This window comes from Equus przewalskii, chromosome 20, assembly GCF_037783145.1.
Source record: "Equus przewalskii isolate Varuska chromosome 20, EquPr2, whole genome shotgun sequence".
In the NCBI taxonomy this organism is placed as follows: domain Eukaryota; kingdom Metazoa; phylum Chordata; class Mammalia; order Perissodactyla; family Equidae; genus Equus; species Equus przewalskii.
The window spans coordinates 13974996-14001443 of record NC_091850.1 but is presented as its reverse complement, the minus strand read 5'-3'; the positions used below and the strand labels follow the sequence as shown (position 1 = coordinate 14001443).

The 26448-nt window shown below is 37.6% G+C and overlaps 1 protein-coding gene across 2 annotated transcripts in view; it reads left to right on the top strand.

Annotated features, from left to right (window-relative positions):
- The window catches only part of RAB3C (RAB3C, member RAS oncogene family), a 273620-nt gene that overhangs the window by 97774 nt on the left and 149398 nt on the right, over positions 1-26448 (top strand). For both annotated transcript variants that reach the window (XM_070586868.1, XM_070586867.1), the window contains exon 3: positions 22531-22649. In XM_070586868.1, the coding sequence (XP_070442969.1) occupies positions 22531-22649 (119 nt within the window). The remainder of the gene's footprint in view (positions 1-22530; positions 22650-26448) is intronic.

Sequence of the window (26448 nt, the reverse complement as noted above, 5' to 3'; positions counted from 1 at the left end):
TTTTGCATAATGTAGTTTTGGACTAGATTTTGTCTATTTTCTGATCACCTATGATGTCACTGAAAAAAATACCTCAGATAAATCCCATTTGTACCCTCATTTGATTAGCGTGTGGAGCTGATCTTCTTGTTCTTTAATCTAAACTGAATCATCCCACTCTTCTCTTCACAAAATGTGATTGTGTTCTGAAGATTGATGGATCCAAGCACATTTTGGACTGGGGGATCACAGTCTAGACTTCAGCGAAAGCAATAAACTGGTGCTTTTTCTTCAAGGTCAGAACACACAAGGACGAAGAGGCTTGCTGCATGATTTCCATTTAATAGACTCGTGCTGCAGCTGGCGTGAAAATAGTTCCAAATGGTTGAATACTTAAAACCCCAAAGTGCGTGAAATACAGAAATGAGAGAAGAAGATTGTATATAGCCTTCCAAAATATAGACATTTTGCCTTTTTATTTCACTGCTTTATAAATCCAAGTTTAGCTGGTACAATGATTCAATGTGTGTTTAAATGTTTAGATAATGCATTTGTCAAAAAACGATGAATTGATGTACTCTTTACCAGAAATATGAATATATATTTGCTAGTAAAAAAATAATGTTCAAGGGAAAAAATAAAGACCAGGCTGATCTCATATTTATAAATGAGTAAGCTCAGGTAATGACGTCTTTTGTTAGTAGTTGAGATTTCATTTTGATGTTAAGCATAAAGTTTAGCCAGCTATCACCAAGATCCATTAAATGGAAATGGGGAAACATTGTGAGAATTAGAACACGTTACATTTGCTCCTGAATTTTGACCCATATGTATCATTTTTATTGTAGACATGGAGGTGACAATGACATTCCTTTCAGATATAAGGCAGCATAAGCAAACTCCTGTGGGTAATCCTCTTATGGCCATGATGTGTTTCAAGAGACTTTCTTTGGGCCAACTTTCCTGGCCCAAATGGAAAATTGCTTTTCCATTTCATCTCCTTTTTCGACTACTTTCCCCAAAATAAAGTACTTAGACAACAGTTCTAAGTCCTTAAAACACTTGTAATTTTACAACCATTTATAAACTCAAAATAGGATTTCTTAAAACCATGTAATCTACCCGGACCAAGAGTTTAAATTTGAATATTACCTGGGAATGAACATTTTTGGCTTCAAACTGTGAGAGACAGGGGAGAATATATCTTGTTGAATACAAACCACCAAGTTTTTCTTCTTTTTATCCAAATTTATCAAAAGCCTGCAATATGGTGTTTACTGTTCTTTGATTAAAATAGCCATTAATTCAGCTAAGCAGTAGGGCTCTGGAATGAGGTGATCCTAGAGACTGCTCCTACTCAGCAAAAGATACCCTGAGTGGTCCACCTTAAATGCCCCAGGCATTCCTCTATTAGACTAAGCCCTTGAGTGCAGGGTCTTGTCATATACATCCCTGTTACCTTACTGTCCAACCCAGTGACATGAACACTGAGGGCTCAATGAAGTTTGCCTGATGGTGGATCAGTTCTAGGTGATGCCCAGGGTGGGGCTCCTTGATCAGAAGCCGGGGTAACAGGCATCTGTAGGCTTTTCTGAGTGAGAGCAACACCCCATCTCCCTGGCTGGACCGTCAGCTCCTTGAAAGAAGGGGCCTCATCTATTCATCTTTCTGTATTCCTAGAGTCAGCACAGTACATGGAAGTGTTTTATGAGTATATTTTTTAAATTAATGGAAATACTTTGGAAGACAACAGCAATGTCTACTACATGTGTTTCACAGAATTTGGCTTTCTGAAACTTACAGATAATATTAAAACCCAAAACATCCTGATTCTCCACACTTTTGTGTTCTGTGATATGGGGGAGGGAGGGAAGCAAAAGAATGTGTTTTATGTCTGTGTGACATTAATTCTATGAATGGAATCTAACCTCGTCAGAGAACTTTAGAAATGGAAAATTAACTTTGAGGTCCACTGGGTAACCTTGAGAACGTCCTCCCGACTCTCCGAGCCCCAACTTGCTTCTCTGCAAAACACGTTCATTGTGAGTCCCCTCACAAAGGTAGTCTAAGATCAAGTAAGGGGATAAATGTAATTACACTTTATGAACCACAAAGTGCCTCCTACTTGGCTGGGCTCACCAAACTAAGTTCCCTCAACCTCTCTGTGGTGGCATGGTTGTGAAATGTTTCACTGTATCACGTTAATTTCCTGGCTGACTGGAATGATTAGGAATGTCTTTATTTATTTATTACATAATATATATTCATATAGTATAATATTATTATAGTATACATAGTTATATATAAGACATATGAATATATGTATAAATTTATCATATTAAAAGCTTTACAAAAAAATAATGCTGATGCTTTGCACAGTATGAAGCACTGCCCTTGTCCTACATGGGGCATTCATGACTTCCCAGACCTCAGCAGCAGCTTCAAAATTTTTCTGACCACAACCCACAGTAAGAAATGTGTTGGACATCATGATCCAGTTTACACACACCCACAGATACACACTAAATTCTTCACAAAATGACGCTTGTTGTATATTATGCACTCTGATATTTTCTGTTATATTCTGTTAATTTTTAAAATGCTGGTCATGACCCACTTCAGTGACTTTCTGGCCCACTAGTGGGTTGCAAGCCACAGTTTAAATAAATATCATTGCCCTATAGGATGTGTGTGCTCTATCTATGCAAACTATTTGTAGATCCCAAACAGGGCATTTCCTCCCATGCCCCTGGGCACTGTAAGCGATCCTTCTTCCTGCAAAGCTTACATACCATCATCTGCTGACAGACTCAGTTCAAAGCATTACCTCCTTTAGGAAGCTTTCCTTGATTTCCTCCAAGCAGTTAGGTGAGCACACCTATGGTAACTATACACCTAAGTGTTCCAGACTCCCATCGTGTCTCTGTACAGCACTTGCCAGGTGGTGTCTCTTTCTCTCTCTCTCTCTCCTTTTTTCTCTCCGATGCCTGCACATACACACACACACACACACACACACACACACACCATCTCCTCTTCCTCCCCCTCCTCTTCCTTCTCCTTCTCTTTCTCCCTTCTTCCTTCTCTCCTTTCTTCCTTTTCTCCTTTCTTTTTTCCTTTCTAAAGGAAAGATTATAAAAGATACAACAGCCTTTGCAGGAAAATTTGAAAACACAGAATAAGCAGAAAAAGTTCCCACTTTTAAAGAAACCCTCCAGAATGACTATGAATATTTGTACACTTTCAATTAATCTTTTTTTGATATCTATATCTATACACTTTATTAAGCAAAACTATGATCATACTATAGAATTTTGTGACCTGCTGGGGATAGACTTGACTTGACATTGACCTGGATAGTCAGTATGGGTTAGAACCAGAAATTTTTTTTTCCTTGAGGAAGATTATCCCTGAGCTAACATCTATGCCATTCTTCCTCCACTTTATATGTGGGTCACTGCCTCAGCATGGCTGATGAGTGGTGTAGGTCCATGCCTGGGATCCAAACCCATGAACCGGGGCCACGGAAGTGGAGCACACCAAACATAACCATTACACCACAGGGCCTGCCCCTAGAACCAGAAATTTTTGACAGAAAAATCCAGGGCACCCTACATGTTGGCTTAATGACTACTCAGGGTATAGGGTAATTAAAGATGACTTCCATGAGGAGGAGAAACATAAAAAACTTTTAATAAAAGAAGAAAGGGATGATTCAGAACTTGTATGTGGCAGCCCAATGTGAAGTCTCCTGACGAATAACATCAAATTTATTCTTTCGTAGTCATAGTTCTCAGGGCAAAAGAAGTTTTTCTTTGGAATGATTATTTCTTAATATCCTATTGACGCAGTTTTTCAGGGATTAGGCAAGGATTTGAGGAAATTGCTTTACTTCTTTCAAGCCACTAGTTCAGTCTCAAGGTGAGGTCCACAGAGCACCTCCATCAGAATGTCCTGGAGGACTGTTCACTGTGCAGATTCTCATGCCCACCTCTGTCCTACTGAATCAGTCTTTAATGAGGGGGCCCAGAAATTTCCACATTAGAGAGTTTTGATGCCTAGTACAGTTTAAGAATCAGTGCACTGAAATTCATAAAACTCTTAAAAATCAATGCACTAACCAGCCTTTTAGGGGCCCTACGGTGGGTGTTCATATAAATTCTCTTGAAAGATACATTCCTTTAGAAACGCTTAAGCTTAGGAGTCTTTAGAATTGAAAGAGACCTTAAAAATTATGTAATTCAATCACATCACTTTACAAATAAGGAAATTCAAAAGATGAAGTGGTCTTCCCAAAGCCTCAGGGCAAGTTTGTGGAAGAACTGAGCTTGTTACCCAGATAGAACCTCTGACCCCAAGTCCAAAGGCCTTTCCTTTCCCCGACTGCAGTGTGCTTCGCTATAGCTGCTGGATCAACTATTTCAAGCCACTGTTTCATCACAATAAATGCCATTTTAATCCTTGCTTATTTACTCCCTAATGACAAATCCTGAAAGCAATTTCTTCATAAAAACACATTTTGGTGTCTAAAGAGAAACAAGCCTGGCTTCCGTGTAATTATGAAAACTGCAGAGCCATGAAATCTGCTTTGTTAACTGCCTGCTGCTTGGGTTTGCATGTAATTTGTGGTCCATAATTCTTAAGTTTGCCTGCTGGTGTAGTCAGATAAGAAGCATCAGCGAGAGCTCCAATTTAAAGGACTCTGGTAGAATAAACTGCATAGATATCTCTATTTCCAGAAAAGGAAAAAATTCTACTTGTTTAGTGAGATGAAAAGTAATCTAAATAACTGAATATAATCTCAAACATGGGACTCTTGAAAGCACTGAGAATCTTGCAGTAAAGATACACAAAAAACAATGCTGTACAAATACTGTGTGATCTCACTTCTATGTGGAATCTAAAAAAAGCTGAACTCATAAAAATAGAGAATAAAGTGGTGGTTACTGAGGGCTGGGCAGTGGGGGAGCAGGAGAGATGCTATTTCAGGGTACAGACTTGTAACCAGTAGTTAAAGAAGTCCTGGAGACGCAATGCATAGTATTAGTTACAGACAACACTAGTGTTTTATGAATGTCAAACTCGCTAGGAAACTAGATAAAAAACAAAAACAAAACAAATAATGCCCTACAAATGAACTGTGCTGAATGTATCTGATTCTGAACTTCTATTCCATTCCAGAACTACAGTCATAAAAAAGGGAGGTGAAAAGCAGATAAAATGACTTTTACTTTATCTGAATTATTTTGATTGCCATATTTTCAGAGGTCTAAAGGAGAGCTAGCTCTTCTTCTTTTTTATTGCTATAAACTTCATTCACTCTCTAGCTCCAGTTTAAATGAGGAGTGGTGATCCCATTACTAAACACCAGAAAGGCTGATTTGTTGGACAATGCTGTGTTCACCGTTAATTAACCTGATAAAAAACCCATGTTACCAAATCAGAGAGAACTTCAAGCAAGGAGCTAACTGTGTGAGTTTGCTTGTGCTTCATTTCATGGATGGTAGGTTCAAAGCAAGTGACAGAGCAACATTATATTTAGAACCAATTTCATCAAAGCCAAAAGGATCATAATTTATCATTTTTGGTAATCACTATGATCCTTTACTTTTTTTCCTCTATCTTCAACAATGTTTGTCTAACCATCTGGTTATTTATGACATCACATTATGTGTTAGTAGAAAGATATTTCTTCAGGGACTCTCTGTTCTCAAAGTACTTTTAGATAAACAACCAATGAAATAACTATGCATCACATAGGATATTTTTTAAGCTCTTTTTCTTTTTTAAGTAGACAAAGCAATCTTTACCCTCAGGAGGAAAAGAGCTTCTCACAAGTGAATTCTTTGCAGCAATTGGGAGAAGTTCTGGTGCAAACGTGAACCAGATTTTTCTGTCTTATGGTCAGGAGTCTGGCACTATCGCTATAAAGTGAAATCACTGAAGTCTACAAAGAATTGGCTTTCTTTTATGAACTCTTAAAAAGTTTTGATGACGAGTTTGACATTGTGGCATTCAGATTTTTTATTTATTAGGAAAGGAGGTAAGAGGGACTTGAATTCAGAATCCAAGATAAAATAAATTTGTTTCAGTGAATATTAACAAGGTTAAAGAGAATTCTTTTGGAAAAGAGTTTAAGTCTCTTGGAACTGGGTTTATGGAGTAGAACTAGATGACACCCAAATTTCTTATTGAAAGACTCCTTGAAAAAAATTGTTTGTTCCCAAGAACTTTTATCCCCATCTCTCCACTTGCTCTCCCTCTGTCTTCTCTCCATCTCTTCCTCTCTTATTCTCTCTTTGGAAAGGGGCCCTCTGCTTCCTAATCTATTTTAACTTGTTTCTGGAAATGGAGCAAATTAAATTTTACATGTTAATGTGCTTATGCCTGAAGTGTCCATCTTCCTATGATTGGAAGCTTAGGCTGCATTTGATCCTATGTTGGCCGATCCATCTCTTCTTACTTTCACATTGCTCATAGTAGCCTTGTAGCCCATTTAAACATAGGAGATGCTGGATATTACATCTTTGGTGCCTCCAATATAAAATTATGATTTTATGACTCTTATGATGTTTCTCTGGTGGTTTGGGTGATACTTGAGATAATTTTTTTAAAGTATGAGTTAAAGTAATCTAGTGCCAATAACAACTGAGTGATCTATGAATAAGTGTAAAGGAGATACCAAGCATAGAAACATTTTTTGCTTAGGGAGTATCTTTTGGTGCCCACCTTGAATGGTAAGCTTTACTATCACTAATTGAAAAGAGAGATCTGTCAGTTCCACCTACAAGGTGTGGGACAATAGTCTTGGAAGGAAGAATTTGAGCTCCCTCAGGATAAACATATTTTTCAACTTTGTCTTAGGCATCTATCCCAAATTTACATCTTTATTTAGCCAAATGGCTAATTTCCCTGATGGAATCACTGAAACTTCTACAATAAGAAAAGCAGAAAATAAGTAATAAAAAGAGCTATTAGAAGAAAAGGTAGATTTGTATATAATAAGAACATACCTATTTATAAATTGTTGGTTTTAGAATATCTCTGCTGAGGAGTTTCCACGTAGAGCCAAAATAAAAAATGTCTAAAATCTGAGCTCCTTGTCTTTCCACAGATACTTAGTAACTTATCTACTTCTTCGTAGTCGTCAAAAACATTAACTTTCCAACACCCAGTTTTTACAACTTCGATACCACCTACAACTTTTGTCTTGGCATCTTGTGATTGTGTAGTCTAACCCTTGACAGAATGTGTAACTCTCTTCTACAACATCTTTAACGTTGCTCACCTAGCCTGTGTCAAACTTGTCCAGCGATGAAGTACTCACCAACTCATGAGGCAACCCATTTCTTTATTAGTGAGTTGCTCTGTTTTATCAAAATTTATGCATCTCCAGTCATTTTGACCATTGAGGCAAAGGATCTTCATCCCTTTGCAAAAACCAGATTGGAAAAAGGCCCAAGCAACATTTCAGTCAGTATTTGTTTGGTTTTCTTTCCATGGCAATTTCCAATTTTTATTTGCTTGTCTGTATTTGTTCTTTAATTGCCTTGGACACTTCATATTCAAGTAAGTCTTCTGGCAGAAAGAAGTTTTAGAGCTCAGAGATTTTTGCTTGTCGACTTCAAACAATTTGGAAGATGATAGCAGTAAGCTTATTTCCATTTGAGAAAAAAAGAGATCATAATTTAGCGAACAATAACAACTTATAAAACATCTTTACTCCTTGATCATTCACTATTTTATTTAAATGTGTGATTAATAGTGGTTTGTAGTCACATCTTTGAAAAAAATGACATCCCAAAGTTAGATCTATCACACATATTGTTTATATATATATACACACACACACATATTATATAGCATACACATTTTATATATATATATATGTATATGAATTTCTATGTTGATTTTAAAAACCCAAATCATCAACATGAAGCATATTGATATTTAAAACATTGCACGTAAGAAAGAAACAAAAAGTGAAGAGCAGCTAGGAGTTGTAATAACTAACATGTATTTCTCACTTCCTATGTCTGAAGTCCTATGCTAAACAAGTTGCCTCTTTTAGATCATTTAATCTTCATAAAAGCCTTGGTAGATAATCTGTCATGGTCTTCATTTTACAATTGAAGAAACAGATATAGATAGGTTAATTGATTTTTCTAAGGTCACACAGCTAGGAAGTGATGGAGCTAGAATGTGAGCATGAGTCATCTAACCCCCGAGTCCGTGCTCTTGACGGTTTCCCGGTATTAGTCAAACTACCAGCATCGGAGCGACCAAGGGTGCTGGGAGAAAGTGCAAATTCCCAGACTCCACTGCCAAATCTACTAAAGGAGAACTTCTGAGAGTGTGGCACTATGTTAAAATGCCAAATGTAATTTATAAGTCAGTTAGAAGGAATAGATCTCCCAAAACTTCCCTGAAATCGAGCAATAATTCTCCATTGTATTTGTTCCTCCAAGCCAACTCTGAGCTACATCAGAATTTATTGCTATTGGCCCCACAAGGGAAGAAACCCTGACCTACATGGTCATGTTCTTCATCAGCTTAAAGTAGTCTTTGGTCTTTGATAAAGAGTCATTCATTCGTCTTTCCATGAAGGATGAAGGATCTGTGCAAATACAGCCTTACACCTTTGCCCATCCACCTGCCTCTCACATTTGTGAAATAACTTGCCAGGTTGAGCATGCAGTCGGACAGAACGAAGAACACACAGGGATCAGACCCTGACCTTATTAGCACAGCATGATCATCAGGCCTGGCATACTCCAGCCTGGGTGGTGCCCAGCTGGAGAAGTTTCTGTCTTTCCTGTAGGAGAAGGATCAGGAGATGCCAGAGCATCTGCTCTCTGACTCTGCTATCAAGCTAGTCAAGTGGGAGAGTCTGTTGACATGGTAAGAAAAATACATTTGCCTGGCACACAAGCCCTAAAAGAACTTTTTGCATTGAGAGTAGAAATTTGAATTAGAGTTGGAATACTAATGCCCTTTCAGACTTTTCATGCCAGCAGCCATGTTGTCAGTGAAATTTAAATGTGGGAAAAATGCTTTTCTGGGCTGCCAGATTGTTTGGCAAAAGATTTAGGTCTATTTGGTCTATTTGTAATGCAGTGATTTTGGTAACTTTTTACTATGAAAAATAAAAACTAAATGTTTTTAAATAAATTTTAATAAAAAATAATTTTAAAAATATAATGGGATGCTATAACATTCAAATGGAATATCTAAACATCAAAGGTAACTTCGAGTTTTATGCATGGGTTTTATTCCCCCATCAATAAGGTTTTCTTGGTCCTAGCTAACTTTTCTTCTTAAATTTAAAATGCTAATGTGTGAATATTTTATATCTTCTGTATTGCCAATCTGCCTGTCTGCTTTCTCTTTCATACAAGTCAGTACAGGTTCTTTTTCATTTGATCTGGAAATAATGTGGTTGGTTTATTTGTAATGAGTCCTGGAAACGTGCCTTTTCTGACTTCATAGAGAGTTTAAACCCTAAATAGAATTCAGGTTGAATAAATTCTGTAGATGTTATACTAGATTTAGATTGTATCAAGATTTAATACGAGTTTGGCCTCTTTTCTAGTTTTTGTTTCCTTTTGGTTCTATGGTTGAGTTTTATCCATTTCAAAAGCAGCCCTCACAATAACAATGCCAAAGGGGCCCTGAGTGCCTACCAGGCTCCCTCCCCGCTCTGGCCCCTCTACCTCTCCAGATGAGAATCCACAACTCATAGCTCAGTCCTCAAGACAGGATGTCTGCCTTTCTAATTTCCCCAATTTTTGCAGCCAATATCCAGGTCCCATTTGCTCCCCAAAAGTCCAGTCCTGTCTTGAATGAAGATTTATAAAAAGAAAAGAGCTTCTTCTGATACTGTATCAGAAAGACTTTTATATCCTTCCAGTTTGTAGGAAGTCACTCTTCAGACTTCTGAGGCTTAATAAAGCCTCCTTGAATTGTTTTCCCTGGGCACGTCTCTCATTAACCCCTTAATCGTCTCTGTAGCTGGCCTCTTACCTCCGCCTCTGATTTCAGTTTCTTCAATTATGGAGCCGAGCATCAGACTCAGCTCTACATTTGTGTTGAATCAGAACTGAACAGAAAAGAGAGGATTGCTTAAATAGCGATTGAAACCATCTTTTGATGGTCTCCACATAACCAAAAAATGTAGGCAGAAGGCTAGAGATTGTCATCCACTTAGGTATGTTATCTTAAAGCTTTATTTGTAATTACCATTGATCTTTGGAGGCCCTGGATGATTTCATGCCTTATCAAATTTGATACTATTTAATCCCATACAGAAATGGGAGGTCACAGAGATCACATGTGAAAGTGCCCCATGCTGTGCGAGGCCCAAGTCTGTGTCCCTGTTTCCCAAATGCCAGGGAAGGGTCTTAATGTTTTCCACCAATTTGACAACTTATGAAACAGTGCTCAGAAAGTAGAAGTTGCCTTTGATGTTTAGATATTCCATTTGAATGTTATAGCATCCCATTATATTTTTAAAATTATTTAAGATGATGGCTATTTATAAAGAAACAAGGAAATATGTTAGACCCATTTATAAAAGAGAAAGGTATGCAATTATTAATAGTAATACTATTTCTGGTCAAGTCAAGAAGCCTTTCCCAAGTAAGTATCCTTTCGCTGATATCTCTTCTCCCTGGCTCTCCAGTACTCCTGCCAAACTCAGACAGTCATTTCATCCTCTTGTTGCCCACGTCTGTTGCACAGCGGCTGCCTGCTGTGGGTTAGTCTCTCTCTCTATGGAGCGCGTAATGAGATGCTACAGTGACTTCTATTTCTCTAGCATCTGGTTTCTACATTTTCATTTTCCTTTGTCTCCCTGTGTATTTTAGAGGCTTCATTCATCTGACATATCACTTATTGTTAAATGTTTCTTATCAACTATAGTGAGCAGTAGTTTGAGATGTGGGAACCACTGCTTTAACCTTAAAACACTTTGGTAATTCGTTAGGCCTTTTGTCTCAATGAGGGTCAAAACAATCATAAAAGTAAGAATGTGCAGAGGACCTTAAGGAAATCAGAATCCATAATCAAGTAATAGTTATGATAGGGATTTAATTCTGTATTTCATCTTTGAGTTCTGTTCCCTTTTTATGTAAGGAGGCATGGGGAGAGAAAATGAGGGCACGTAGATTCTGGGTGATTCTGAAGGACAAATATCTTTATTTCCTTTCCTTCCCTGGTGATGGGATAAGTAAGGAGCAATATTTTCCTGAGCAATCCAGTTGCATCTTACCACACACTTTCTATTGGGATTTGACATGCTAGCTTCGATTCTTTACTATCATTAACACAATCAATAGTAATGATGCTACCTATAGCATTTTATAGCTTACATAGAACTTTTCTCATTTGCAGCTTGCAGTTCAACCTGGTGTTAGGTATTGATTTCATTGTGGAAATCAGGAAACTAATGCTCAGCGAGGTTAGGTGATATTTCTAAAGCCACATAGCCTGTGAATCTCAGAGCCAGAGTAGGAACCTACGTGTTCTAACACTAAAGCCCTTATTCTTTCCTCCTCATATTGCTGCTTCTGGGGAAAAATAAAACAAAATAACCTTCAGATATGTTAATTTATTAATCCTTACCACAGCCTTGAGAAGATAGATAATTTTATTCCTATTTTAGTTAGAAAGTAAAAATACAGAGAGATTTAATTATTTGACCCAGCTGGTACTGGGTCACAGATTACATTTTCTCTCTTCCATTTCAGATTATGGATCCTGCTCTGGAAGAAAGAAGAATCAGTCCTGTTTTTTCCTCCCCAGATACTATAGGTTAAAGGGGAAATATGGAATCATACCATTCATTTGCAATGCCTGGTGAATTTCCAGATACCAAACAAAAGCCTGCAATACTCAAAGATAAATATTGTTTTAGCCCCTGCAGTGGAAAAGTGGTAGAGAAATTTACTCAGAGTAAACATCAGTGCCAGTCTTTTCACCCCTGACTCATTTCCATGGTCTTTCTCATCATCCCGATTGTGGTTGTGTCTGCTAACCACCTCCCCTCACCTCTCTTCCCCTTCAAAACTTTCCCAGCACTGGGGACCTGCCTTACCTCTTCCCGGGGCTTTGCCAGCTCACTTCAGTCTGCCCTTTCTTTGATTCCTCTGGCACATACTGCACACATCACACAACAAACACTTCAAATACAGCCAGGTTCTCAGATTGCTTTATGTGCTTTATTTTTCCAGTTTATGGGAAATGCAAATTCTTTGATTTAGAGATTGTATCTCATGGATACTTATTCTATGTTTTCCTCAGTACTCAGCACAATGTGAGGAATAGAGATTTCTAACGTTTGGTTAGTTTTTAACGAGAAGTTAACCCAGGCAGAATATTGATTAGTTAAAACAACCTGACTTTTCCATTATATAAATTTTGAGCTCGAATGTAAATTGCACGTAGACACTAAATTGCTTGGGCTAAGTTAAGAATTAGTTTTATTCTTAGTTAAGACAGCCCAGAAGAATAAAGTGCTAACCATTTGATAGGCGATTTTTATTTCTTTCTGAAGATATACTTGAGTTCTCTTGAGCATGAAAACACAAGACCAAAAAGACAGGTGCTCCAACCCTCTGGCTACACAGCAATGTAGACAACATTTGTTACCATCTTCCTTAATTTTTCAGAAGAAATAGTCTTTTGCGTAAAAATCTCCACATTCTGATATGTTGGCTTAAAAAATTTAAACACTATGTTAATCAAACAAAACATTTTATGTCAGAAACTATGACTTGTTTTGTAGATCCAGACCTGGTTTCAAATATAAATTAAACTGAAAAAGTTCCAGAAGACTTTTTTGAGACAATAAGTTCATTAATTAAGTGTTCATTATCTACCACAGGACATAAACTGGGACATTTCTGGGCAAACCAAGATGTGTGGTCACCCTATCTACCTAATATCTAATTGGAATTCAAAAAAAAAAAAAGAAAAAACCTTTGATCTTGACCTACAATGAGTGACACAATCACTTTTCAGCATGAGTAACAAAAGAAAGCTGATCAGAGAAAGAAATTTAGCTGAGTAGCCAACTTGACTATTTAACAGAGGAAAGACTGCACAAGGCACAGAAACACTCCTATTCTAGAGGAAAACTCATGCCACAGTCATATATTTTATACCCAGTTCTGGTTTCATTTTAAAACTAACAAAATTTAGAGTGACTCAGCTGGCCTTTGGAACTCTTTCAACCCTTTTTTCAACAGTGTAGAACTGACATTGGTGATATGACAAGAATCTATAAGCCATGTCAAAAACTATGAACTTGTTTTGTATTTAATCTTTACAGACCTTATTCTGTGTGCATCTTTCTTCCTTCCCAAAGATGCTAGGCCTGCATCTCAGACTAACGACATTTTCTCCTAGAGAGTAGAGAAAGCTGTGATTAGTAATAAGAGTAAAAGTATTTCAATAAAGAAAAAGCCTAGGTGATATTATCTTTTCTTTTGCCTTGACCTAGGCTTAAGGAAAAACAGTGTCATGTCTGATTATATTTCTTTAAAAATATGGGAGGGATGTCAATGAAGGGTGAGGGAGAATATTGGATACCTGGCAGATTTTCAGCTTGCAAAAATTTGTGTTTTGATGTTGTGATTAAAAGATTTAAAGTGCTGGTGACACAAGTTTAAGAGAATTGCCATGACTTTGGTTTTTTGTACAAGTTAAATGTGAAATATCTGTGTGTTACGATGAGAGAAATGTAGTTCTGGGACACAAGAATGTTGTTACGGTTTCCTACCAAGGTGCAGCTATTTATATATTACCTTTGAAACTATGAAGATAGTATAGCACAGGAGGATGAGAGAGGATAAAGATCAGAAGCCTGTGTGCCTTTAAGAGGTGAGCAGAAAAGAAGAGCTCGCAAGGTAACTAAAGAAGAAAATTCAAAGAGGCTAAAGATTCAGCAGAGAGCCATGCTGTGGAAGAGTGGATTTAAAGAAATAAGTACTTGTCCTCAGTACCAAATGTTTCAAAAAGGAAAATCAGATGAGAGCCAAAAATGAAACCACTGGATATGGCAATCAGGATGGCGCTGATTACTTTAGCATGAACAGTTTCGATAGAGTACTGGGACTAGACACAGCTACCAATGGTTGCAGAATGAATGGAGTTCAAAACAGTGAAACTGACAAAGATCGAAAGCACATACATGAATGTTAAATAGCCAAATGACATCAAACATAGACCCAGAGTGAAAAATATAACCTAAATTATTCAACATTCAGTCTAATATTTGGAAGGAGGACTAAATTTTGAATGTGTGAGGAAGGCTGTGTTTGGTATGACATTTGTCGTTTTCCACTGTTTTGACTTAGATCTGGCACCTAGCCTCTTTGTTTCTCAGTTTCATCATCTGCGAAGTGGTCTACTACCCCAGAATAATAATTAAATGAAATGATACATGTGAATGTGCTTTGAAATGTGTAAAGCCCTGCTTAAGTCTACATTCTTCATGTTGTTGTGTTGTTATATTTCACTGGTGATTAGTTTGGTGAAAAGTCTAAATCCATTGGTGTTAAATATCATGCGTTGGTATTATCTTTATCTAAACCCTGTTTTCAAAGTCCTGTGCCTCTCCCCAAACTACAACTTGAGCATCCCATTTCCAATCTTTTTCTCTTATTTAAAAAAAAAGCTCGGGCAGAGGATGTTTAGGGCAGTGAAATTACTCTGTGTGGTACTGTAATTGAGGATACCTGTCATTATACGTTTGTACAAACCCACGGAATCTACACCACCAAAAGTGCACCCTAACGTAAACTCTGGACTTTGAGTGATTATGATGTGTCAGGGTAGGTTCATCAACTGCAGCAAATGTACCACTCTGGTGGGTGATGTTGGTAATGGGGGAGGCTATGTGTGGCGCAGAGGGTATATGGAAAGTCTCTGTGCCTTCTGTTCAATTTTGCTGCGAACCTGAAACTACTCTAAAAAATAAAGTGTATTAAAAAAAATAAAAGCTGAGCATTTTTAAGCCTAGTTTAAATGTCCAGGTCATATCTCATTTAACATTCCTATTCTTCCCTTGCAAATCTGCCTGCATTCCCAGGGACTGGAAGTGTATCAGGAAGAGGGGTTTGATCCACACTTTCACCTTTTCTGTCCCTCCTTTGTCTAGTTCTTACTCTTCCAGGGTCAAGAGACGGAAGGAGGGCTGGGAGACAAAGAAAGGGCAGATGACTCTATCTAACTGGATATGAGTTATAGTTCTCTCTTGGCTTCTCTGGCTAAGTTGTCCTGCCACCCACCCTGTTTTCTGTGACAGACATCCAAGTGCTGGTTCCCTTGTGTAGGATGTTCAGGGAGTCCTGCAGGCCTCTCCCACTACACGGTGACATGATATGAGAGATTTGCTCAGGTTCCTTCCCTTTTAACATTCCTTCAGCTCCCTCCTGCCCCTGTTAATATTCCTCGTAGGCTCCCACACCCCATCCAGGAGACAGCCCTCTCAAAAGTGAGTTAATGGCAAAATGTGTCAAGTGCAGCTACCTGCTGTGATGTTTGTTGATCCATGAGAAACTCACTTCACCTGGCCATGCTAACCTGTGGGAAGTCAGGCTTCTCTACTGCTTCCCCCTACTCAACCCTGCCATCTCTTTCCAGGTCTCAAATACCCCTATACAAGCGCAGATCAACAATTCTATTGCCTAAGCAGACATCCATCCAACCAGCCAACTGGCACGTGGCTTGTGTGACTGAAAGCTCCATCCCTTTGGAAGGGGTCTGGCTTGAGTCTTAGTTGCCAATTTTAGGGTGACAATAAGAGTCCCACTCAAAAGCCTGTTATCCTTTAAAGCATAGAGCATTTGATCTGCTGCAAGCATTTTGAATTGCATTCTGTGAAGAAAAACAATCACCAACCTTGACTAAAAGCTCTGAGCTGCCTGCCTTTAAATATTTATCCCCCAGGTTTTGACGAAGTTGAGCATAATCAAAATCCCACTGGGAAGAAGTATGTCAAAAAGATTAATTAGAAAGAAAGCAAAAATGGCGTCTTTCTCTGCCTTTGTGTTAAGCGTTCTTTGAAAACAAGCTCTTAAATAAAATAAATGAAGGTGCCTTTGCACAGTTTTGATGGTAAATTTTATTAAGGTCTTAAAGAGAGTTCATCTGAGCATTTAGAAGGTGTTTACTGAAAAGTGTCTCCAACTTTCATGAGCAAAAACACACAATTGGTCGATATGTTAGGGTCTCACTGACAATGGAGTCAAAAGCCCCTTATAACCAAGCTATATATGACTGTTTCTCTCTTCTAGGAAGGATGAATTGCCATGGTAACACCGCCAAGAAATAATAGGTCAAGTTTTATCCTTCTGCCTCAGGCTTATTTTATTAGGTTTTACTTAGAAGTGAATGCTATTGTAAAATGAAGCTTTGGGTATTTAAAAGTGAAACATTATGACAAGAAAATCTGATCAATAAAATCTGCTGGTGGGAAGAGGAAGGATGAAGAACGATAGCTAGGAAGGACATCTAAATCGATTGAAGAACTATTTAGGGGCCAGTTTATTAGCACTCTCTTCTGAAATATGGGCTTGATTTACAGGCGCTTGTCTGTGTGTGTAAATGAATTCAAACTGACTGTTTGCACAAGATCAGTAGGGAAAAGTGGTTTGTAAATTTTATTTTAATGGAAGATTAGCTGCTGTAAGGAAAAAAATTCTTATTTCATTTTTAAAATAAATATGCAACAAGAAAGCATAAAATATTTAAGCTTCCCGTTTTGTTCACTATTTTTATAAGGCTATATTCAATGTTCCTTTGTGCCTGCCTCTTTATGGAAATGAAAAATAAATACAACTTGGGAGAAGTAGCATCATACAGAAGAAGTGATGTGTAATAATCAGCATTTTATTGTTTCTGTTGTTGGGGAAGCTTGCATCTTGTTAGATTTTTCTGTAACAGCATCTCAACCATTTGAGGATGAAAATTTCAACATGAAGCAATTTATAATTTTTGTCATTTCAGGCAATGTTGTTCTGTCCTTCTAATAACCATATATGTCTGTATGTATACATATGTATGTATATATACACATAAATATGTTAAGATCTACTTTTTTAAAGCAATAAGATACATCAACTCACTCTCTTTTGAGCAGAATTAATTTTACATAAATGGGGTATTTTAATGCATTTTAGCATAACATCCATGAATTCATACAGTGAGACTATGTTAGACTTTTCCATAATACTGCCTTTAATTTTCTATGTTTTCTCCTCTGTAAAGTAGTAAACGGGTGTGTGGGTAGCTGTGAAATTATATTGCTTTCTCCCTGATCATGAAGATTGCAAACTGGGTCAGTAACTGTATTAGTTTCCTGGGGCCGCCATAATGAAGTACCACAAACTGAGGGGCTTAAAACAACAGAAATTTATTTCCTCACAGTTCTGGAGGCTAGAAGTCCTAAATTAAGGTGTTGGCAGGGCCATGCTCTCTCAGGCTCTAGGGGAGAATTTGTTCCATGCCTCTCTTTTAACTGCTAGTGGATGCCAGCAATCCTTGGCATTCCTCGGCTTGTTGATGCATGGCTCCAGTCTCTGCCTTTGCCTTTGTGTGGCCTTAATCTGTGTGTTCTGTGTCTCAGTTTTCTCTTCTTAAAAAGATACTAATCATAGGGTTAGGGCCCACCCAATATGGTATGATCTCATTTTAACTTGATTACATCTGCAAAGACCTTATTTCCAAATAAGATCCCGTTCACAGGTCCTGGGGGTTAGGATTTCAGCATATCTTTTGGGGAACACAACACAACCCGTAACAGTGACTAGGAATTGGAGAACTTCACCACTGAGCAGATGGTCTCAATTACAGTTTTAAGTTTCTAAGCTGTCTGCTTCTTTGGAAATGATATTTTCACGATTTTATTTAATCTTTTCTAGACATGTAGGGAATATAATATTCTGATTAATAAAATGCTTTTAATGTGTCGAATTTTAAAATATACAAAAATATGTCTAGAATAGAATAAATTTAGTATATACCTATCACAGTCCCTAACTAGTAATGTGTTCACTAAATGTTTATTGAATGAATGAATGAATCAATCAATCAGTGTTAATATTAAGCTTTATTGAGCATAATTTAATCTTCCTTTGATGATTCAAAATAATTCCTATAGGTAAAATGTAGCCAATACAAGTTATGAGATTACTACTTGCTTGAATGCTAAATGACAAGTGTTTATTCCATTCCACGTCTTTGTGTCCATTTGGAACTCACTGAAGTGTGTTTTATGTCTCATGTTGCAATGCATCTTCCATTTCTGTTGACTTCCTCTTTGGGTTATTAAATATTATTTCCTTTAGCTTAATTAAATTGCTTTTGTTGATCAGTTAACACCAATGTGTTTTGGTTTGGTTTCTTTACCTATAAACTTACTTACTTTAACAGGTACCAGGATTGTCTATCCTTCAGTCTATTTTTCTCTGTCTAGACATTCAATAAATGTATTTTGATTGTGGTGGTATTATTTGAGTTATGTTTCTTTACTAATGGTTACTTCCATTTTTCCTTTAATCCAATACAGAGAGAAGTAATCACCAAAACAAAAACCAAATTACAATATAACCCAGACCTTACAAACGAAAGCTCTTTCCTCAGTCTTAAAACTGCACATTATCTCTGCATGACCTCAGAATGCTTTCACAATGCAGTACATACAGTTAAAGAAATAAAATGTTTCATCAGAGAACAGACCGTAAGACAAGAATGCCTAAATTCAAACTGAAATTGATACTGGCTACTATTATCAAGCTGCTAATGTTTTCCATTTTACAGTCTTTTCTTCACAGTTATTCAAGTATTTGCTAATCAAACTTATCATTAAGGCCAAAAATTCCTCCTAAAAACATGAGTGAGAAATCAAAATATTTAAACCAACTAAAATGATTTTATTTTTCTTAAAAGAGAGGAAAATGAAGGAAAAAATTTTCATTATTTAATCACTTTTTTAATCCCTCATTTTCTCTGGAAGAGATTTATAGTGGTGGTTTTCAATCACCAGAAACCTGTATTTACAGTAAATCAGCAGGTATTCCTAGCTATTAGAATCAATGGGGCAGAGGAACAATGCAAAGCCAGAATTTGGAGACATTTTCCTGAGCACATTGAGAAGAGGTACCATTTCAGTCACTTACCTTCGGAGAATGTTCACATTTAATTACATTAGTGGCTCTTGACATTATAAAATGTTCTTTTCTTTCAAATATAATCTTGTATCATCATTAGTAAATGTCAAACATAATGAAGTGTTTTTCTGACTTCCTATTCTTCCAGATATCATGGGAGAGAATATGCTAATGAGTTTGTAATTCTGAGATTGTTTTCTGTGCTCAAAACCAATGCAGAACCAACTTGGTGTCTGTTTATTAGCTTAGTTTTACTCTTTTTTATTTTCTTTTACTTGGAAAGAGAATTTCCTTTTTATTTCTTACCACACTTCCTCTGTTTGGTGCAATTTCTTATTCTCCCTGAGAGTTTTTAGGTGATGACTACTTCCAATTACATTGTGTTTCTGGGGTCAAGTCAGAATGGTGTGGAAGGTCCTGCCCTTTGCTGTGACTTAAGTGCTATCTGAAAGCTTCTATTTTTTTTTTCTTAGAAGCTTTTTTTCTCCTTTCTCTATTTTTAAATTTTGAGATCTAATGGCTATTCAACCCTGTGGTTTCCTGTAACATCTCAATCATAATATAACGGGACCTGGATTTCTGCTCTCTCAAAGACTAAATATACCTACAGTGTGAAATTGGTGTGTTTTATAACACTAGAACTAGTTTCTTTTATGTCAAAATAAAATTAACATCACATGAAAAGGGAAGGCATCACTGGAAGGGGTCAAGGAGAAAGAGATAATGCCATAGTTTTCCAACACAGTATTATTCAGTGTCTGTGTTGAAGACATGCTTGACAGGAAGGGTCTGGGTCACCTTTTAGCAGTGCCTCGGGTATAGTGGCTGTTTGCTCCTATTGAGAAATTATGGAAAAGCTATCTGTTGTACAGAGAAGGCAGCAGGAATGAGGTCCCCAATCTTTAAGAAGGTTGCTCAATCAATCCAAAAAGATATTTTACCAAGAGAAAAAGAAAACCATTTACAGCATTTCACAATAGGCCAAAAAAAAAAAAAAAAAAAAAAGGTAATTTTATAGAAAATGTGTTCTGGAAAATATGAACCCAAGTCAAAAGTGGATAAGTTTTATAGAATGACTAGTTATAAGGGGTTCTGTTCCCCAGAGAGCTAAAATATATTACACAACCTCTGATTATACCTCGCTCTTTAAACATGGTACTTAGGAATTTGGTTCTCTAACTTTCTTCCTTATTTCACATTTGGATATACTGTTAATTGAATTAGATCCCACAAATATCCAAGAATATCCAAATAAGCTCAAGATTTGCTTCTCTCTGCCTAACAAATTTGTATATTTATCCCAATTATGTGCAACTTATGATATCCATATTTATGACTAACACCTACACTTTCAAATTTATAAAATACTAAGCAATGTATAATAAAATATTCAAATAGTTGACAGGTAAATTCTATTATAAGGGCATGAAACTATGCAGCATTACATTTCTATTATTATGCTTGAGATTCAACTCTTTTTATAAATTAATTAGCTATTTATGAGCCTATTAATAAAAAATTTTAAAAATTGGAATATTTAACATTTTTTAATGATTTCTAATACCATTTAATATATCAAAGATATTAACTTTTGGTCTCGCTGGTACCATGCAAATATAGTTCCCAGTTTATCATTTGTTTATATATCATTTCAATTTTATTTATAGCATTTTTTTCTATATTCAAGGAGTTGTCAAATGTTCATTTGGTGAAATATATGTTTTCCTTTTTGTTTTCTTCTGTTGGTGGTATGTTTTAAAAGCTCTTCACTGATTTTGCTGTATTTTTGCTATCATAGTCTGTTTTCATCTTACCTTGGAAACCTTATCTCTGTCATATTACCTAATGAATATCTTCCAATCAGGCCAGCCTTATCTCTGCTCCAAGAGTAGAATATAATCGTTGCTGGCTTCATGAAAAGTCACACCCTTAGCTAATTTTCAAGTTCCGTTTCACACCACCACGTTCTCTCAGAATCCTTCGCTGATTTCCTCAGCCTTCTTTGATCACCCTTCTCTGAACTTGCAGGAGCTAAATAGAATATAGCGCACAAATCAGGAGAAAATTGTAAGCAATCTTGAGTTTCCCACTCTTGGTCCAGGTGGAGTGTAAGCATCCAAGCAGGAGATACCTACGGGTGATGAACAGCCTATCCAACATGAGCCCAACCCAACAGTGAGATCCAGGAGATGTTAGCTTCATTTTGATGCTAAAGGAATCTATTCTTGTGCCACCCAACACATTAGCTTTCACTTAAAGACTTCTTAAGTCTTAGGGGGAGTTGGGATGCACTCTGTGTAGAAAGGAGGCATCTCTAGGAGAAGGGGAGCAAGACGATCCATGCTGAAGTCAGAAAGAAGATAACATTTCAGTCCAAAATGCTAAGCACCTAGAGTAACAGCAGAGAGAAGTCAGAGCCCAGTCTCCAGGGAAAGTGGTGAAGGGGGTTGTAAGTGACATCCCAGGTCCCGAGAAGACAAAGGGGCAAGAGCTGGTAGAATTTAGGAGTAATCTCTTGAGCTACACTATACAGTTCACATGACATATATGGGTTGTTTCAGTGACATAGCTGCCTCTGATCCCCAGATTTAACTGTTCCATGCCAGCTCTTTTGCAGTCCTGGAACCCCTGTATTTGTAAGCTGCTATCTCCCATCCTGTGTTAGCCTTGCCTCCCCAAATTTCGGGAACTACAGCCAGTACGTGCCGTTTACTGACCACTTTTTGCGTGCCAGGCTCTGTGTGCAGCACTTCACATGCACTATTTCATGTAACCCTAACAAGCGTGGTGCACCTTAGAGGTGGTCACTTCACGGAGGTTCAGTGGCTTGCCCACATTCCCCCAGCTAACTAAGGGGAGAGCAGGAATTCTAGATCTGTCTGACTCAAACTTCCACACAAAGAAGATATTTTTAATCTCATTTTACAGTTGAATAACTGATACTAAACTGCATGCCTTTAAAAACAGGGTCTTTTTCATAAACTTCTTTTTTCCCCCACAGTGTCTTGTTCATAGTAGGGAGACAATAAATACATAATGATGGAGCTAATGTACTCCTCTGGCTGTAAACTATACAAAAGCCACACCTTTTGATATGTATGATCTTTCTTTTTATTTTATTTTCTATAGTTAGATGCTACTTAATAAGAATGAAGCTATGTAGAAGGTACTTTGAACTAGATCTTTACGAAAAGAGAATTTTTCATAATAATGCAGAACTGCCATATGAAAACTATTAGGAAAAACAAGACTGAAAAATATGCGCAGCTGTACACTGCAAGTACAATTTAGACTCTTTATGGTGATTATTTCTGGAATAACCACTTCCCCTAAAATGTATTGCCTTATTTTTTGAGAGATGATTATTATTATCTTTTAGGACACAGCAGGCCAGGAAAGATACAGGACTATCACCACAGCTTATTATCGTGGGGCCATGGGCTTTATTTTAATGTATGACATCACAAATGAGGAATCCTTCAATGCGGTACAGGATTGGTAAGTAAGAACAAATGCTTTCATTACTACTGATTTTTTCATGCCACTCTCTCTTCCTCCTCACACTGCAATGTAATATGTGTGTTTATTAAATACTATGATCCCATTTGTGCTTTGTAAAGCAGACAAATGCTAGCTATGCTCAGAATTGCTATTTTGGAATTGATAAGAAATCATTTTGGTGCTTTTTCTACATTTTGTTCATTCCGGTGCTTTGCATCCTGTCATCATTAGCTCTGTGGAGACTAGCGCATTGCTTTTATTCTTTAAAATATAAATAATGAATGGTTTGGAAGTTTACTGATCTAAAATAGGGATCTGGGAACTATGAACCACAGGCTAAATCTGGCCTATGAGCCAAATCCGGCCCACCACTTGTTTTGTAAATAAAGTTTTGTTAGAAGACAGCCAGGCTCATTTACTGCTTTCATGCTACAACAGATTTAAGAAGTTGCAACCGAGACCATGTGGCCCACAAAGCCTAGAACATTTCTATCTGGCCCTTTACAGTAAAAGTTTGCTTACCCCTTGTATAGATTTGTTAAATAGTTTTCAGTTTTTCTGCAAACTGAAAAGTTTCAAAGGACTGGGATGAAGAAAAAGGTAAAACCAAAACCCTTTCTGACTCATGGCTGCGTGAAACCATCTGAAAACTCCTCTCTGTCCATGATGAGTGTGATTGGCAGTGGGGGGATTACTGCTGTGGCTGCAGCTTCCTTCAACCTGTTCCACCAGCACCTGGGGAGGAGACACTGAAGAGCCCTTGGTCATGGTCATGAATTCAAGCAGCAGGACTGAACTGGGCTGCTTTTCTGGGGAAAGAGCCAGAGTTTAGCTAGAGCTTTGTGTGGTCTTAGGAGGAAAACGGAGCTCCCATTGGTGGGACCAAGACTGAACAGACAGCCCATTTTAACTCCAAATACAGCTTGTCTTCTGTAAGGAAACTTTAGCAACACAAAAACGAAATAAACCACATTCATTTTTTTCCCTGTTTTACACGCTAGTAGTATCCAAAATGATTTTTTTTTTACATGTGTATCAGCTCAATGAAGGTCAGATGCTATTAAAAACTGAAATTTGCTTTAGATTTTTAAAAAATTTTAATTGTTCATCTGAGAAAATACCTACATCTTTCTTACTGACACACACTTGCAGTGCAAAAAATAATACCATTGACAATAGCAATGCAAAAGGGAAATCTATAGCAATAAACTGAAAAAGACAAGTTTAGGAACAATATGGAAAAATAATTATCTTCCACTGAGAGACATAAAAGAAGACTTAAATACCCTTCTTTTTAGTAGACTGAATATTGTAAAAATGCTGGTTCTTCTCAAATTAATTTATAAACTCAAGGCAATCCCAATTAAATACCAGCAGGTTTGGTATAAAATGAAATGAAATAGAGTCCAGATACAGACTCAAATCTATACAGGAATTTAGTTTATGACAAAAATATCATTTCAAATTAGTGACAAAAAAGTGTGCAATTAATAGTGTCGTGATATTTAGTTAATTGCCACGCATAGCTCTGGCACGCATATTGACATACAAAATGGTCATTTTAACGTTGACCGTTTCCTCTCAGGAAATGGTGAGACCCAGTGCCCCCAGGCAGGCAGTTTTCATGAATCAAGCTCCAGACTTGAGAGTCCTTAATGCTCTTTGCACCTGTAGTTCTTGCCCTGTTGTTTCAGTGAAAGTTATATGACTACTGAGCATACATGGAAGGATAAATTGAGTTCATTAAACCCAAATGGCCACAATGCCAGGAACCATGCTATCAGTACCCCTGCCTCTTGCATCAGAAAGGATATGGAACAGTTCAGCTCCCTCATGCCTTCCTCCATGCCTTCCTTCTGTAAACCCCGTCAGTTCAGCTTCAAACCCACCAAAGCTTCCTCACCTGTCAACAGACCATCTGCCCTATCTCGGTCCTTCTCTTCCTTCAATTCTCTTTTTTACTCTATTTACCCACTCTTTCCTTTTGAGGCTCTGTTTCTTGTCTTCTGAGAGATGCATTTTCCAGATGTGTCTTGTCTCTCTCTAGGACTGCTCCTCTTCCTATTTCCTAGATTTCCCTCCCTCCTTTACCCTGCCAAGTGTAAGCATACCCCTGTGGGGTTTTCTCTTAGGCTTATTCTCAGTTTCCTTGGCCATCCTATCCACTTCATTTATCACTTATACCAGATGGCTTCCAAGTTCAAATTTCTGGCCCCAGTCTGTCTTCTAGACTGCAGTGTTGCATTTCTAGGTGCCCAGAACATTTCTCCACCTGGACATCCTGCTGACACCACAAAATCAATTATCTTTACTTGAAACTTCTCACCTTCTTGACATCATTACTTCTAGTCATTGAGACCCTAATGCTCTGTCACCAAGGGCTCACTCTGAGTCCAGCTCTAACCTCCAACCATCCCAATCTGGGGCCTGATCTGGCATAGTAATTTTTTTCTGAATATCTTTTGATTCTGCTCCTGCCTTTCCATTCCTTCTATGACCATCATTGCTCAGCTTCTTATTGTTATCTTTTGCTTCTACCCTCATAGGAACCTTCTAATTAATCTTTCTCCCTTTATATTTCTTCTCATCCCAAGCCATCCTATCTCACTGCTGCTATAAGAATCTCCCAAAAGAACACGATCCTAAAGATCATGGAAGACCCCTGCCCAAAAGCCACGACTCACCATTGCCTCCTTAATTAATTAAAACTACCTCAGTCTGACTCTCAAACACACCACATTATGGAGCCACTGTATCTTTATAGTCTCATCTCTCACTATCGTAGAGCCAAACTGAACTGTTCACTGTTTCTGGAACCCAGCTTCACCTTTCCAACCTTTGTGTTTTTTTGCTTTGATGACACTCCCTGCTTTACATATCTTTTTCACAACTTCCCACTCCACCTGTCCCGCACGTCTAGATCTGTCAAAAACCAACAAAGCCCATCCATAAACTCAACCTTACTTACTCATTTTTTTCATCCACAATTGTATGATCATTGGTTTATTAGAGTTTTTTAATTCGTCCAACAAACATTTATTGAATACCTACTCTTTGACAATCTGCCAGATGTTGTATTTAGTAGTTACGCCAGCATTTACTATTTCAGTTAATGGATCAACCCTCATCCAATTATCTGATATGCAAATTTGAGCACTGTTTTTTTATTTCTCCAATAGTATTGGCTTTCTGAATGCTCTCAAATCTATCCTTATTCTTTGTCCCTATTGCCACTGTCTTAATCCAGGCTGTCATTAGCTCTCATCCACTTTAGGAACCTTCCATTTTGTCTTCTTACCTTCAGGTCCTACGCACTCCAGGTCGTCCATCATATTGCCATCAGAGCTAAATGAACCTTAACATGTCTCTCACCTTAAAAATAAAATCTTTGGGGGCCTGCCCGGTGGCGCACCGGTTAAGTGCACAAGTTCCACTTTGGTGGCTCAGGGTTCACTGGTTCGGATCCCAGGTGCGGACATGGCACCACTTGGTAAGCCATGCTATGGTAGGTGTCCCGTGTATAAAGTAGAGGAAGATGGCGACGGATGTTAGCTCAGGGCCAGTTTTCCTCAGCAAAAAGAGGAGGATTGGCAGCAGATATTAGTTCAGGGCTAATCTTCCTCAAAATAAAATAAAATAAAATAAAATAAAATCTTTAACAATAATTTATTACCTTTAGTAGTGACTCTGGGAGCCCATCTGAATCACTGTGGAGCTTCGATAACATGAAGAAGCCCAGGCTCCACTCTGGATATACTAACCCAAATCTCCAGTGATAAATCTGGGCGTAGGTATT